The sequence below is a fragment of the Notolepis coatsorum genome (genome assembly GCF_963971535.1).
Source record: "Notolepis coatsorum genome assembly, chromosome: 20".
NCBI classification, from domain to species: domain Eukaryota; kingdom Metazoa; phylum Chordata; class Actinopteri; order Aulopiformes; family Paralepididae; genus Notolepis; species Notolepis coatsorum.
The window spans coordinates 54,951,168-54,966,815 of NC_140184.1; the positions used below are offsets into that span (position 1 = coordinate 54,951,168).

Genomic DNA, 15,648 nt, shown 5'->3' on the forward strand with positions numbered 1-15,648 from the left:
AACGACTTATTTGCAAAGAGTATGGCGCTGCAGAGAAGCTGATTCAGCTGTTATTGGCTCTTTTCTGGGAACCGCACAGCAGCGCCCCCCACCCAACATTGGCTGAAAATGGCTGAATTGGAGTACTGCTGGAATACTGCATTGTGCTGATAGTGCTCTGGCTCTGCAGCTTCACAAAAGTTCGCACACGCAGCACTAAGCTCTCGCTGACGACGTCGTTGTCATTATTAGAAGCAAAGAGGAAACAAATGTAATGATCGTTTCGTTCATCGCATAGGCTATTTAATTTTAGCCTATTTTAATACAATTCAAATAATCAAATTGTGCTTAGACTCAGGGAATTATTTTCACCGGACATTAAGACCGGAGAGATGAAATATGTCGGACTTCAACAGATTTTGCCGGTCAAATACCGGTAATTACCGGCTAACGGAAACGCTGGTGTGTGTGTGTGTGTTTTTTCTGTTTTGTTGTTGGACCCTGAAGGGCCCAGAACATTTGACCGAGCAAGATGAAGCCAAATACCCAAAACAAGACCAGGCTGAACAACACTGGCACCCCGTCACTACCAGGAAGTCTTCTGTAAAAGCTACATCTGTAGGCCCTTTTACCTTTTGTCCACAAGGATTAGGCTACATTTACAGTGGGGGTGTGTAGCGTGTATCAGTGTATCATGATACTTTAGTCCATGATATTATATAGACACCTGAGTATCGTGATATATATATTTTTTTATTGTACCTTTTCCAGGCATTTAAGGAAAGACCAGTTAGTACAATAGTGACATAGTACAATGTCAATCTTGTTAACAGATAAAGATACATTTATTGTCTGTTTACTTTGTTTATTTTACTAATTTGTTTACTTGCTTATAGTATTGCAATGTATCACAAAACCCCTGTACCGTTGTGATGTGTATTGTATCGCCAGATTCTTGCTAATACATAGACCAAATATAAGCAAAACTCGGCTCCAAAGTGCACACACATTCTTTGGGGGGAACGACTCCAGGGCACTACTCCAGAAACAGTGTGAATGAAACTATGTGATGTCCAATGACCTGTCCATGCAGGCGCTGTCATGTCCCTGGAGTCTCTCCCCAGGAAATGCATGCACAGTTTGGAGAACTTGCTAGAACAGAAACTTGCCAGGTCTCTGCCATTAAAAAGGGTTGGTGAAAAGGAACTAGCATAAAGGGAGAATAATTTACCATTAGGCAGCATGTGGCTGTGACAATGTCCAATCAACAACACAGTGCCAGCTCCCATCAGCTCCATACAGCATTTTTCAGATCTCCGGTTGAAAAGCATACTCACAAAAGGTCTGGCTACTCGTCGGGCTTGGTCATAGGGGTCCAGCAAAATCAGGCAATGTTAGACTTGCTTCCTTGTCACAAAGCAGGGTACAAGACTGGGATTCATGTTAAACTCATGGCGAAATTATGGATTCAACTGCAAGTGCAAGAGGAAAGAGGGGTCCAGCCAATACTATGCAGCAGAAAACAGCTCTGCAACTTGTTATTAGGTATTTGATATAAAACAACAATGAGGCTGGACAACTTGGTGGTATTCCAACCTGCAACCTGTCTCTGTGTGTCTGTGTGTGTGTGTGTGTGTGTGTGTGTGTGTGTGTGTGTGTGTGTGTGTGTGTGTGTGTGTGTGTGTGACGTGTGTGTGTGTGTGTGTGTGTGCGTGTGTGTGTGTGTGTGTGTGTAGATTTTCTGTACACTTGATCTCAAGAAGGTACTGAATGAGCTCAGTGTGTGACCTCTGTCCCAGCACAATTGTAACATGGTGTTATTCACCGGCACAATGCAAAAAGATTCATAATTTATGGTCTCCTTTTTTTCATTACAATTTACTCAAGCCTAGTAACAGACACAATATTTCTGACACTGGGAACACATACCCCCAGATGTTCCTAGATACCAAGAACATGCTAATTGACCTTGTAGAAGTGGAGCAATCTTCCATTTACTTATATAGGCATGTACCTTTATAGGCGACATTTCTGAAAATAGGCGTTTTTAAATTTTTCAAACTTCTATCCTAAGGGATGTAACTTAAGCTTACAAACATCTCTAGTATCTAGTCTATTTTTTTTTCCTGTATGGCTGAATAGTGTTTTAGCAGAAGATGTGGTATAGCAGCGTATGTGGCAACTGCTGTTTTGTTGCCAAAAAGAGGAACTTCCAACAGCGACTGTCTCGTGCTTTAGTCGTAGTACTACTGTACATGTCAGTAATCCACCGACCATCCAGTTTCAGAGCTCATATTGCATTTCCCAGAAGCCCATCCCGACGCCTATTCTATCATTCGAAATTAAATGTTACACGTCAGAGCCTTTAGTATGATGATCCACATGGTGGAAGCCTACTACTAGAGAAGAACTATAGTCCTCCTGGTCCCCCTTATCATCTGGCAGCCCTGTTGCATAATTCGTATAAACTTTGCTGCCAAGGACGTTATTTTGGATAATAGGGTTTAGTAGGACAGATTGAAAAACCAACTGGCCTACTACACTATATTGTCTTTCCAAAATGCCAGTGTTTCAGTACACAGACATTTGTTTAAATCCCCCAAATCCTGATTAAAACACACATATACTAACTATACTTGATAATAAAGATGCACCACCGACTATATAGGCTACTATTAAACAACAGAAATATACAAAAAAAAAGAATCATGAATAATATTGAGGTGCCATCGCCCACCGGTTTAAAAACTTCCCAATTCTTATGCGGGGAACATTTTGCAAATGCCATGCAAATTAACTTAGTGAGCCGACGTCCACGAAAGTCAAGAAAGAGTGAGGATGGAACCAGGTAAGAACGCGGAATTTCTAAAAGAAAATTCGAGGAGATAAGATTACAAATGTTACAATGTTTAGTGCATTGCATAAATTGAACAAAGGTGGGAGGCAATTTATCTCGCTTGTTGTAGGCTGGAATACATTTAAAGTTATTTTTTTTTGCGCAATGTGGCCATGGTCATGTTGTTGTGGGTCCGAAGCATAGTTGTTAACACAAAAAACATTACTTAGATTTAGTAAAAACACTAAAAAACAACAAGCTCACTCTTACCTTATGAACTCACACACGATACGCCCTCAATCTTCAGATGCTGACATGGATGATACTCTTTTGACTGACGCGTCGCTGTTTCCATTCCGCGCGTCGCGAAGCGGTGCTCTCCAAGTGGCTCTGCGCGCGCCCATGCGCGCCTCCTCCTCCGTACAGTGAATGAATGAATGAATGAATGAATGAATGAATGAATGAATGAAAACGTTATTTAACAGATTGCAGAATGGGTACAATACAGTACGGCTCAATACATACAATTGTTAAGGGGATGCAGACCTGAGAAAGACGTTTGTCTTGTTTCCATCAGGGTCCCCCATTTTCATTTCATATAGACATTTATGACATACACAACATACATGACATTTATGGCATAGGGATGGTATTTAGTACTGATACATTTGTGACATAAGCGGTATTCAAATATACAGTACTGTTACCCCTAGATCCTGACAGAGTATATACATATGATGGGGAGGGGACTGTACATTAGGAGGGGGTGGGTGGGTGGGAGGGCAATATTACATACGGCGGGGAGGGAATATATACATGCGGTGGGGAGGAGACTGTCTATTAGGAGGTGGTGGGGGTTTTGGGCATTTACGGTGGCCAGTTTCGAATTGCAGCCTCCCGTAGGTGCTCTTTAAGAGCGGTTTTGAATGTGGGCAGGGATTCACATTCCTTTACAGCTTTGGGTAGGGCGTTCCACATTGTTGTGGCATAATTGCAAAACGTGTTTAGTCCCTTGTTTGAGCCGAATCTGGGTTTAACATGATTTGTTGAGCTTCCTCTGGTGTAGTGGTTGTGGTATTCACTGACCTTTGGGAAGTATTTTGACATGTACATGGGCACCCCGGTCGTATAGTGTATCTTGAAGACCAGGCCCATTGCAAGTTGCTGTACTCTGTCGTCTACTCTAAGCCATCCTAGGTTGTCAAAGTGGGCAGGGGTGAGGTGGGTTCTGGGGTTCAGGTCAAGTAGTAGTCTGACCAGTTTGTTTTGTGATGTTTGTAATTTTGTTTTAAGCGCCTTTGAGGTGCTTTGGTACCATGAGGTGCACGCATAGTCATAGTACCCTTGAATGAGTGCTCCTGCCAGAGTCTTCAGGGTATTCTTGTTTACCAGAGAGGAGATCCGGTACAAGAATCTAGTTCGTTGGTTGACTTTTTTTATTACATTGGATGCCATTTTGTCACAGGAAAGATTTGCCTCTAGGATGGAACCCAGGTAGGTAATTTCGTCTTTCCTTGTGACAATATTGTCACCCACTGTAACTGAGAAGCCGTCGGTCTTGCTGAGTTTGTTATTTGAACCGAAGAGAATGGACTCTGTTTTGCCCATGTGTAATGATAGTTTGTTATCAGCGAGCCATATGCATATTTTGCCTAGTTCCGTGCTGAGGGTTTTTTCAACCTGCAATTTGTTCTTGTCAGAGACCAGCAGGGCTGAGTCGTCCGCAAACAGGAACAAGTTGCAGTCACAGGCTGACGACATGTCATTTGCATAGATTAGGAAGAGTAGCGGTCCTAGTATGCTTCCTTGTGGAACACCACAGGGGGGGATAGAGTACCGTTTACCTCTACCATCTGTTCTCTCCCCTCCAGGTAGGATTGCATCCAGCTCACTGATAAGCTATCAAAACCAATTGCCTTTAGCTTGTCCATTAGAATGGAGTGATTGACAGTGTCGAAGGCCTTTTGTAGGTCCAGCATGACCATGCCGCAGTATTTGCCTGCGTCCACCTCTTGTTTGATGTGGTCGTTCAAATAGAGGAGGCATGTGTCAGTGGAGTGGGACGTTCTGAAGCCAGATTGGAATTCGTAGATTAGATTTTTTTCCGCCAGGTACTTTTCGAACCGTTCGTAGACTATTTTCTCCATGACTTTCGAGATGGAGGTAAGAATAGAAACAGGGCGGTAGTTGCCTGGGTCTAATTTGCTGCCCTTTTTGTGCAGAGGGGTCACTCTCGCAATTTTGAAGTCCTTGGGGACGTGCCCCTGTTTTATAGAGAGGTTTATTATGTGTGTGATGACTGGGGTGATGGCGGCTGCTGCGTCTCTGAGGAATTTGGAGGGGATGTTGTCATGGCCAGTGGCCTTGTTAGGTTGGAGGGCGCTCAATTTTTTGAGTACCTCATCGGTTGTTACCATTTCAAGTTTGAAGTCGTCTTTGTGGACCCCTAGGTTTTTGTAGTATGCTACTATGTGTTCTACCCCATAATGCCCTGAGTGGGAGGGTAGTTTGTTTACCAGTGTTGTGGCTATGTTTGTGAAGAAGATGTTTAAGTAATTGGCTACATCCAGCTTGTCTGTGATGAGCGTGTTGTCCGTCTTTGTTTATGTTTGAGAATCTGGTTTTAAGTTTTTTACTGCAGCCTAGTTGATTATTGAGTAATTTCCAAAGTTCGCGGGGTTTGTTTTTGTTTTCCTCAGTTTTGTCGTTGATGAAATTTCTTTTTGCGGTTCTGATCATGGTGTTTACGTCATTTCTTAGTCTGTTTCTTTGGATTTTTAGTTCAACCACGTGTTCACGATTTAGAACGCGGAAAGATTCTTCATCAACCAAACATGCTTATGGAAATCCAAACTGTTCACCATTATGCCTCAATTCCCTGGCATCATAAGTCATTGAAACGCATGGCATGCTTGCCCAGTGTAAAGCCGAGGCACAACCTAATGGTCTGACTTTTATCTCACACGCGCACACTTTGTAACCCAATTAATTATAGTCATACACAAATATATGAACTGGCTCGAGAAATCATCCGCATCATCGTCTCTTCTGGTTAAGAAATGCAGCACTGTAATTCTGAACATCGCTGTAAAATAAGAGGGTTTCAACGAGTAGGTGTAATTGTATTGTTTTTATTGCATGAATTGTAATAGCTGCATAGAAACAACAATTCAGATGAGTACAGCTCAGTTTTGAAGTACCCGCAATATGGAGATGGACACATTCTGATGGCACCGTTGACATATTCACCTGTTCCCCTGGCTGTTGCCTTCAGACCAGCACTTATATACTGCATTTAGCCCCCCCCCCCCCCCCCAAAAAAAGAATTATGGAGGACAATACTCACTCATTCATTCAACATCAATATTTGTAGTGCATTAATTCCACAAAGGTATGCCGTCTAAACACAAGTACAAGGCGCTCCTGTTTACAACTAGTAACAGTTTGAGGCTGTAGAGGCGAGTGAGTAGCCTATACTGCACACACTGATGGTGGTACATGTTGTAATTCACTGGCTGGAGTAGGAGTAGTAATAGTAACAGTACAGTTAGAATAATTGTGAAAAGTAGGTACAGTAGGGTGGTAATTAGTACTGCCTATTGTATTAGGAACAGTTCCGTTTAGGATGTTTTCAGGTAATAAGAGTTGATTTTGGCGATTAGCCCCTTCAAGCGAGCAACACTCACAGCTTCCCTATGTAGAAGTGGTCGCTCCATTATGAGAAGCGGGCAGTATAGTAGAATAATGATGCCGGTCCAAATGTCCAAATGCAGTATACAGGTGCCAACTTCATGAAGACTCAAGACTTGAGCGATGACACCATCTATAGGTTAGTTGCTGAACTGCAATGAGGGGTTTGACACCAAAGAGGAGTTCGTTTCCAATACATGTCGCCCCCGCCCCCCCCAAAAAAAAAAAAAAAAAAACTCCGCTCCCTTTTAAAGTAAGTAGACCAGCCACATATTAAAACATTTCACTGTATGACTTGTAAAATGGTCTCTCAACTTTTTTTCTTTCCAAAGTAACTTGGTCACTCAACTAGCACTGAAAAAAAGGCAATGAAATAACAGAACAGCGACATTATACTGTACCTGATCAATTGTAACCCACCCACCCAAAATATCTCAACCCTATCCAAACAAGGATGTGGGCTCTAATGTTAATACATATCATATTCATACTATGTTCATATAATTAATAAAAAAATAAATACATTTAACAAATACAAATGATTCTGTAAATCTGTAAATTACCAAGGGAACAGATTTACCACCCACAGCTGGATCGTTTCACACATTTTCTAGTGTAGGGATTTTCTAAAACCATCACCTCGCCCACTGATTAGAGCCTGAAGTCTTAAAGCCTTTAAACTGCTGTGGCTGTGCTATAATAACTGTGTAAAGAGAGCAGTTTCCAGCCATTCATCTACTGGACTGTGCATGTGTGTGTGTGTGTGTGTGTGTGTGTGTGTGTGTGTGTGTGTGTGTGTGTGTATGCATGTATACACCCATTACCTGACAAAGGCCAAAATGCTAATATTGACCATATTCACACATGAGCCATTTTGCTCCTATGTCACGCTCAGGTTGGGATCCCGACCCAAGCAAGAGCAAAATAGCCACTGTGTGAATACGGTCAATTATAAACACACTCACAGAGAGAGAGCAGCTAGGAATAGAAATATTATGCTGATGATTTCTGTTGGCAATGGAACCCAAACCCGCTCTTGGCTTTGCCAAAAATGTGGGGGTGGGAGGGGAGATGTGCACATCTACATGTGATACTTTGAATGGGTATATCCTGTAAAAAGTAATATGAAACAATTCCTTTTCATGATCATTTTTTTTTTCTCCAAGTTTTTTTTTGCTCATTTGTCCTTTTCTTGTACAAATCTTTGTATAATCTGTTTAGACATAACAAAAAAAATACCACCCATTAAAAAAAAAAAAAATCTCATGCATAAGTTATGTCCCACACTCTTACGGATTGCATTTTTAAGGTTTACCATCTTTTAAAAATCTGTGTACATGTGTTTATTTTTGTTTGTGTTTGTTCTCAACATAACATTTTTGCAATTTTTTTCATTTCTCACATTTTTTTTCTTTTTTTTTTCTACGGTACATTTAAATGTGTATGTTCTTCACTGAAATGTGTAGCCCAGCAAGTTCCAGGTATTGCTCCGTAGTACTTTCCAGACACCTGTCCTGTCTCCTCCTGTGCACCAGGGGGCGCCAGAGGCAGATGTGTAGAGGCGCTGGCTGTGGGGGGAAAACGCTCCGGTAACGGGAGTCGATGTGAAGTGAATGAGCAAAAATCCTTCATGTTTTCAGGTCCAAGAACTTAAGCCCCATTTCCTATAGTACATTTTTTGTTCTTTTTCTGCTATAAAACATTGTGTGTGTCCCCTCCAAAACAAAGTGGAAGTGTGAGAGAGAAAAGAGGAAGATCCTTAATACTACTAACAACCTCCCAAGGCTGGGGTCCGTCAGTCAGTTAGTCAGTAGCAGACAGGTTGGGAGGGGGGGGCAGGTGCTCCTATCTACACAGGTCTTCATGCGCGGCGTCTCGTTGATTTTTCCTCTTTTTGCCATTGCCCTGGTGGTGAGGCTTGTTACTCTGGTGGCTTTTGCTGTTGGAAGAGGAGCTCTGCTGGCCATGGTGGGTGTTCTTGTTGTGGGAACGAGACAATCTAGCCTAGGGGGGAGGGGTGTATACAGACACATGGTTAGATTACATTCAAACGTATGGTCATTATACAGCACAAGTACAGTATAATGAAAATAAGTTTGGCATCCAAATGTAACAGTAAAGCGATAGTAATACACAATGTACAGGTGATTCAACTGGGAAAAAAATATATAAATTAGTACTACAGGGTGTAGTGCTAATCAGATGTATGTACAGAATTGTAATATTAATATGTACAGTGATACAGGTATAAAAACAGTAACTAGTAAAGTAGCTAAGGGATATGTATAGATATAGTATCTACAAATAGATAACTATACATCGCTGATAGGTTATGTTTGTCTTCTATTTTTAGTGTCAGTATTAGCTTAGAAAGCCCTGTTCCAGCTTGGTTTGTTTCCCTGAAATTACTGCATTTAGCCCAGATGTGAAACATCATGATCTACACTCTGCTGGACAACAAACATGTAACGTTATTACCTTTGTGAAAATATGAGTTTGGACTGGATTGCTATTTGCTATATCAGCTGACCTCTGACTTTGCTTTGCCTTGCCCCCCCCCCCAGGTTTTCAGAAGAGCGGTAATAGGTCATCACGGAGCCTACCTTGCCTCCCTTGTTGTTGGCAGGCGGCGTGCTGGTGGAGTGGCTCTGTGATCTGTGATTGGTGACGGCACCCAAACTTTCTCTGTGGATGCTGGAGCCACGACCAGACTGCTGCTTGGCCGTCTTACACGGGGTGCCATCAGAATCCTGGAGAGAACAGGCATGAATAATTGATAACTTAATCACAACACAGTCACAGTCACATCATTATCTAGGTCATTATCTAATTCTCCCTTTCTGTGTGTGCGTTTGGAAAGACCAGATGAAGTCAGACGAGTATATTATATTGATAGTAAATTTACTGAGGATGGACAGATAATGTTGATATTTAAACATAAAAAACACAATACATAATAAATGTATTCATGATCATCATGCAACATAAATCAATTGTAGGAACGGTTTGGGAGAGGAAGGGGTTTTAGGTTGCGTGTTCCAAAAACAACAACATTTACTTAAAAGTTTAAAGCTCAATATCAAAACGTGGCACTTTACAGTGAACAGGAGGTCTATTTGTATTAAAAACAATATTGTTTTTCATTTAACACTTTAATCGCCGATGACGAGTTTAGACGTCATTCCTAGCCATGCTCATTCTGCCGAAGACGCCGTAACTCGTCTTTGATGTCAATATTTCAAAAATCTGTCATCGAAATCATATTTCCTTTCTGGAGCCCTGAGATGTACTGGTGAGCTCCACTCAACTGTCTAACGGTTCGAGAGCAGATCGGCCAAGAGGGAGGGGCGCGCCAAACAGGAAGTGCCCATCCATATGTGCTCCGGGCACTCGCGATCGGTAGCCGGACTCCATCTCAACACACTGGATGATCAATCGCTCGCCCTAACTCAATAAACAACGTTATTTGGACGTATATAGTATTATACAACCTGGAAATGGTTCATCAGGATCAACATCCCATAATCGAAAACGGTCTACTCCACGCTGATCGTCCAACGGTGCGAGGAACATACGGTAAGATTCAGCGTTATTTTCTAACCTATTCCATATAAACTGCTATGATGAACATATGACCCACTCTGGATGAATCATCTAACGCTGCCCACGGAATTATAAACGATCCCCCGCCCATCATCAGATCATACGTAGATCATTCTAGAAGTACGTCCAGTTGAAATTTTTCAACTCGCGCCGATCGCTACCAAACTGTATTTCATCATCAATATAATGCATTTAGCGATTATGTCGACTAATCGTTGCAGCCCTAGTTTAAGCCTTCGCAAATTTCCCCGACCTCCCATTGACTTCAGTGCTGGCCCATATATGGTCAAAGGGGCGTGGCACTCAATGTGTTACGTGTGGGGTCTCCAAAAAAAAATCCTAAATAAAATGGGGTCGTGGTATAAAAACGTTTGAGAACCCCTGATTTAGTAGGTATAGGTTTAAAATGGGAATGCCACCCATTTAAGATTTTTCATATATTATTCCTGTGCCCCAGGACAGTTCAGTCAATATCTAAAAAGCAAGCCACTGCTAAACAATGAATGGATCACTGGCTTTATGGAGGCATTAGAAGGTCTGTCAACTATTACACACAAATTAGGTTTATAATCTTGTATTACAAATGGGGGTGAGACAGAATTTAAACCTCATTTGGGTTAAGAGCTCACAAATTTTTTAGAGATCCACAAATTCAGTGACTCATTCATACTCTTAATTATACTTGGGAAAATCATAAAAAATTTACTGTGGTTAAATGAAAGCAGCATTGCAATAAATCACAGTATGGAATCGCAATAGAGGACTTGCAGTCACGGGACACATAGTTTACTCAGCCATGCTGGACAGCAAAAAGCAGAGCGTGATGCATGCAAGTCAACATATAGGAATACTACTGTGGGGATGTTTTTGCCAAATTAGCGGCCATAGTACACAGTAGAACATTCTAGAGTTGTCCTACTTCATACATAGAGCTTTCTGGAGCGGTCCTACTTCATACATATAGCTTTATAGAGCGGTCCTAGTTCATACATATAGCTTCTAGAGCTGTCCTAGTGTATATGTAGCACATTCTAGAGACAAGAACATTTGGACAATGAACAAAATACATCATATATTGCAGAACATTTGATTATTGGATTGCATTCTTATAATTAGCTCTCAATTGTATTGCAAACAGGGCTGAACCAGAATTTAAACCTCAAACATTTTAAAGGCCCACACATTCAGTGACATCCCTTACTTACACTTGGACTTTTTTATTTCCCTAGGGATATCATTTCAGCTTTGTTGTGGTTAAATGAAAGCAAGAGGAATACTACTGTGGGGATGTTTTGACAAATGAGTGGTCCTAGTTCATACATAGCTTTCGAGAGCAGTCCTAGTTCATAGAGTTTTCTAGAGCGGTCCTACTTCATACATAGAGCTTTCTAGATCGGTCCTAGTTCATACATAGAAACAGGAGCATCTGGACAATGAACAGAGTGCAGTATTCTTATAATTTGCTCTCAACCATGCTTCAGAAAATACAGAACTGACAGACAGGCAATCTGCCTGACATAGCATAACACAACCAACTTTGACCAACTGGCAGTCATATTTCACAGGGAAGCCTCTGAAAGTGTTAAATAGTATCGAGGCTTACTTTATGGCCGGTCGGGTGACCAGGATGGAGCTATTGAAGGTGCCTAAAAAGTCCTTGTTTTTGATCAGGTCCAAGGCGATATGTACAGTCATATTCCAAGATGATAAGTACCCTCATATCCCAAGATGATATGTACCCGCATATCCCAAGGTGATATGTACCCTCATATCCCAAGATGATAAGTACCCTCATATCCCAAGATGATAAGTACCCTCATATCCCAAGATGATAAGTACCCTCATATCCCAAGATGATAAGTACCCTCATATCCCAAGATGATAAGTACCCTCATATCCCAAGATGATAAGTACCCTCATATCCCAAGGTGATATGTACCCTCATATCCCAAGATGATAAGTACCCTCATATCCCAAGGTGATATGTACCCTCATATCCCAAGATGATAAGTACCCTCATATCCCAAGGTGATATGTACCCTCATATCCCAAGATGATATGTACCCTCATATCCCAAGATGATAAGTACCCTCATATCCCAAGATGATATGTACCCTCATATCCCAAGATGATATGTACCCTCATATCCCAAGGTGATATGTACCCTCATATCCCGAGGTGATATGTACCCTCATATCCCAAGGTGATATGTACCCTCATATCCCAAGATGATATGTACCCTCATATCCTTGTGAAGTTAGCTACATTTCACACTTAGCCTAGAAGCACTATCCCCGTTCTGGTCCCTGTGGCACTTCATACTGTCCAAGGCTAGCTTGCAGCCGGACAGCTTTCTACTGAATGTATCCATCTTGTTGTCTGACTCTGGAGAAGATGGTAAGCGCATTGCTTATAATGTTGCTGTGTTCTTTTAAAATGTAGTTGTGCTTTTTCCGTGCTTTCTTCTCTTAGTCTAAGAGAAAAAGCGAGAGAGACAATGTGTGTGTGTGTGTGCAAGTGTGCTTACCCTCCCCCTCCCACTCTATGCTCATATGGTGCAGGAGAAAAATTAGAGACCATGGGAAGAGACCGAGAGAAGGACAGTCGTCGATGCGGTTTTAAATTCCGACACTGTATTCAATGTAAAAATAATAATAATAAAATCTTCGATGCTGTACCGAGATCGTTACACCCCTAATTTTTACTGTTCTAGTCAAATCAGTGAACAATGCAGTTTGTGTGTTTGCAGGACTGACCGCGTCACTGGAGCTGGAGGCTGTGGAAGAGGAGCACGGCGACAGCGGGGAGGAGGAGGGAGAGGAGCACAAGGAGGGGGATGGAGAGGAGGAGTTGGAGGAGGTTTTGCTGCGAGGAGTGGGTGGCAGCACCACCACCACGTCGTCCCCTGGAACATTGTTGTTGCATTCGTCCAGCTGCTGGGGCTCCACCAACAGGGTGACGTCATTTCCTACGGTAAGAGCAGAGGGACAAATGACAGATTTGACTCATCTAAAATGGTGCATTTGCATTGCGCCTGTAGATTGCGCCAAACTGGAACTATTCTTAATTTTCAGCGTTTGTTTCAACGGTGTAAGGAGTTGCAATATTTAAACTTTTTCACCCTCATCAAGCGGGATGTCGAGCCTCTCAAAACTGTTGACTTTTTACGAGAACAAAACTAAAAAGACTTCAAACTGAGCTCTTATTTTTATAAAAACTAAAGTCTTAATACGGTCTTTTTACTAGAACAACAAAACTAAAGACTCTTAAGTACATTAAATGTTGAGGAATAGTTTTCATGGGATTCATCTTCTGATCTTCCAATATGTCTGACAATTCTTAACACCCCTACCCACTGAATTTGGAACATACAGTGTAAACCAACTAAAACTGGACAGCAGCACCCTCCTGAACGCCCAGAAGGGACTTTTTCATAAGACACATGACCTTTGCCATTCCTCTTACCACACTTTTGCTAGAGAAGAGGAAAGGAAGGATTTAAGTGTTCCAGAATTAGACTACAATTTCTCAACTACAAAAAAAAGATAATGTATTGGGACTGAATAACGATATACAGTATATATATTTATATTATAATTTTTTTCTTTTTAATACATACTTTCCCCAGAGGTTCCCTAGATTTTGGATAATCTGAACCCAACCTAAGTCGTTGGAGAAACGTACCGTTGAGTGCAGGGTCGTTCTGGGACTGGGGTCCCCACTGTTTACTGATCCATTCCCTGTATTCATCCACCTCCTGGGTCACTCGGATTATTCGGCCAAGTATGCTGTGGTGGGGCATTGGGAGAAAAATATCCATTAGAACAATATTTAGACAATATAACTTTCAGAGCAAGGACAGTCATGGTGATAACTCAGCCACATCAAGATGAATATTCCAAGTATAAAGACGGACTTGTTTGAGGGATTATGCATATAGTTTAAATCCTTGAGATGAACAACCAATTAGATGCCTTTACATTTGTAGATCACTTAGTGATGCTTTAAAATAGTCTCATCTAAAAAACAGAAAATTCAAGTATTATATACTTTCATAATTAAAGACAAGACATTGTGTGCACTTAGGTGGATGTATGCCATTCATATATAATTTGTACTGAAAGTATAGCATTGTTTAAACCCATATAACTCTGTATGATAGCACGTACAATAACGCTGTATACTGTAAACGCAGTATATGTATTCTTACCGTATACATATATTATCCCCATATCTGTCTGTTAGGGGTGTAACGGTACACAAAATCCACGGTTTGGTATGTACCTCGGTTTTGAAGTCACGGTTCGGTATTTTTTCGGTACAGTGGGGGGGGGGGGGGGGGGGGGGTACCAGGGGGGGTACCAGGGGCGATACCAGTGCATACATTAAAAAAAATTAAAATTAAAAATAAATTATATAAATTATAATTTTTTATTTATACAGCTACTGTTTTATATATACTGTTTTTTTTTATAGTAATAACTAGAAAGTAATGGTATTTAATCAACAACAGGTGATTGTATAGATTTGTATTAGTATCATTAATCAATGAGTAGTATGGGGCTGCAGCACTGCAGATATACCCTACTCCAATGATCCACACGGACATTATTCGTTGCTGCACTTGCTTCCAGAAGGCTCCGTTGAAGTGCAGAGGATCTGTTGTGATTTTTGCACAATAAATATTCAACATTCTCTTTTGAGACTCCGCCTCAGACTCTTATCATTTGGCACTAAAAGCTAAACATTGTCACCGATATGGCTGTCCGCAACATGTCATTAATTGTGTACGCGAGGTGGTTCAGTGACGACGCTAACGTGAGCTAGGTTAGCTAGCATGAGCTACCGTGAGATGGAAAGACTAACGTTACTGGTGAAAATGTGATTTACGTTGGAATACACCTTTGCCAACTTGCTGTACTTTGCTTGCAGGTCTGCAGCCATTATTGCTGGATTATGAATAGCCCCAACTTTAGCCACGGTAACGTTATGGCTAAACCTTTAGGTTAGCTGTTCAATGCTAATAACACCACCAAGCGAACCCATCAGAGCTCCCCGTCAACACCGCTCTGTCGGGACAATGTGGCATTTAAGAAAGTATCTGCTGTTAAAATGACAAACAGCATTGACACTTTAATTCACGGTCGGTTAAACACACGTTTGTTTTATAATGCTCACAGCAGACCGCAGTGTTGTTGATAAATTACGTGGGGCCGGGGGGATTTAAGTTCAGCAAAAAAAGGTTCCGCACCGTTGCAATCGTACGGTGCACAGCCCGTACTGTACCGGAGGTCCACATTGAGGCGGTACAGTACGTATCCGCGTACCGTTACACCCCTACTGTCTGTACATACCTGAACATAATCCTTTTACCTGTAGATACTATATCTACAACTCTACATATCCCTTATCTATAAGCCAACAAAATTTCAATTACAATAGTTCATGGTTGAAGGATAACCGAAACTATGGTCGGCTGAGTTCCTCCATTTGTGACCATCAGACTGTTCGGTTGAGCTAGGTGCACCATGCATGTGGTT

General features: G+C 41.6%; 1 protein-coding gene across 1 annotated transcript in view; it reads right to left on the reverse strand.

The window, feature by feature from the left end:
- Window positions 1–6,127: 6,127 nt before the first annotated feature.
- Window positions 6,128–15,648, reverse strand: part of tent4b (terminal nucleotidyltransferase 4B) — an 88,854-nt gene continuing 79,333 nt past the window's right edge. The window contains exons 9-12 of the mRNA XM_084337386.1: window positions 13,793–13,896; window positions 12,865–13,076; window positions 9,109–9,255; window positions 6,128–8,509 (exon numbers count right to left, since the gene is read on the reverse strand). Coding sequence (XP_084193512.1) covers window positions 8,351–8,509; window positions 9,109–9,255; window positions 12,865–13,076; window positions 13,793–13,896 — 622 coding nt within the window. The 3' untranslated portion in view covers window positions 6,128–8,350. The remainder of the gene's footprint in view (window positions 8,510–9,108; window positions 9,256–12,864; window positions 13,077–13,792; window positions 13,897–15,648) is intronic.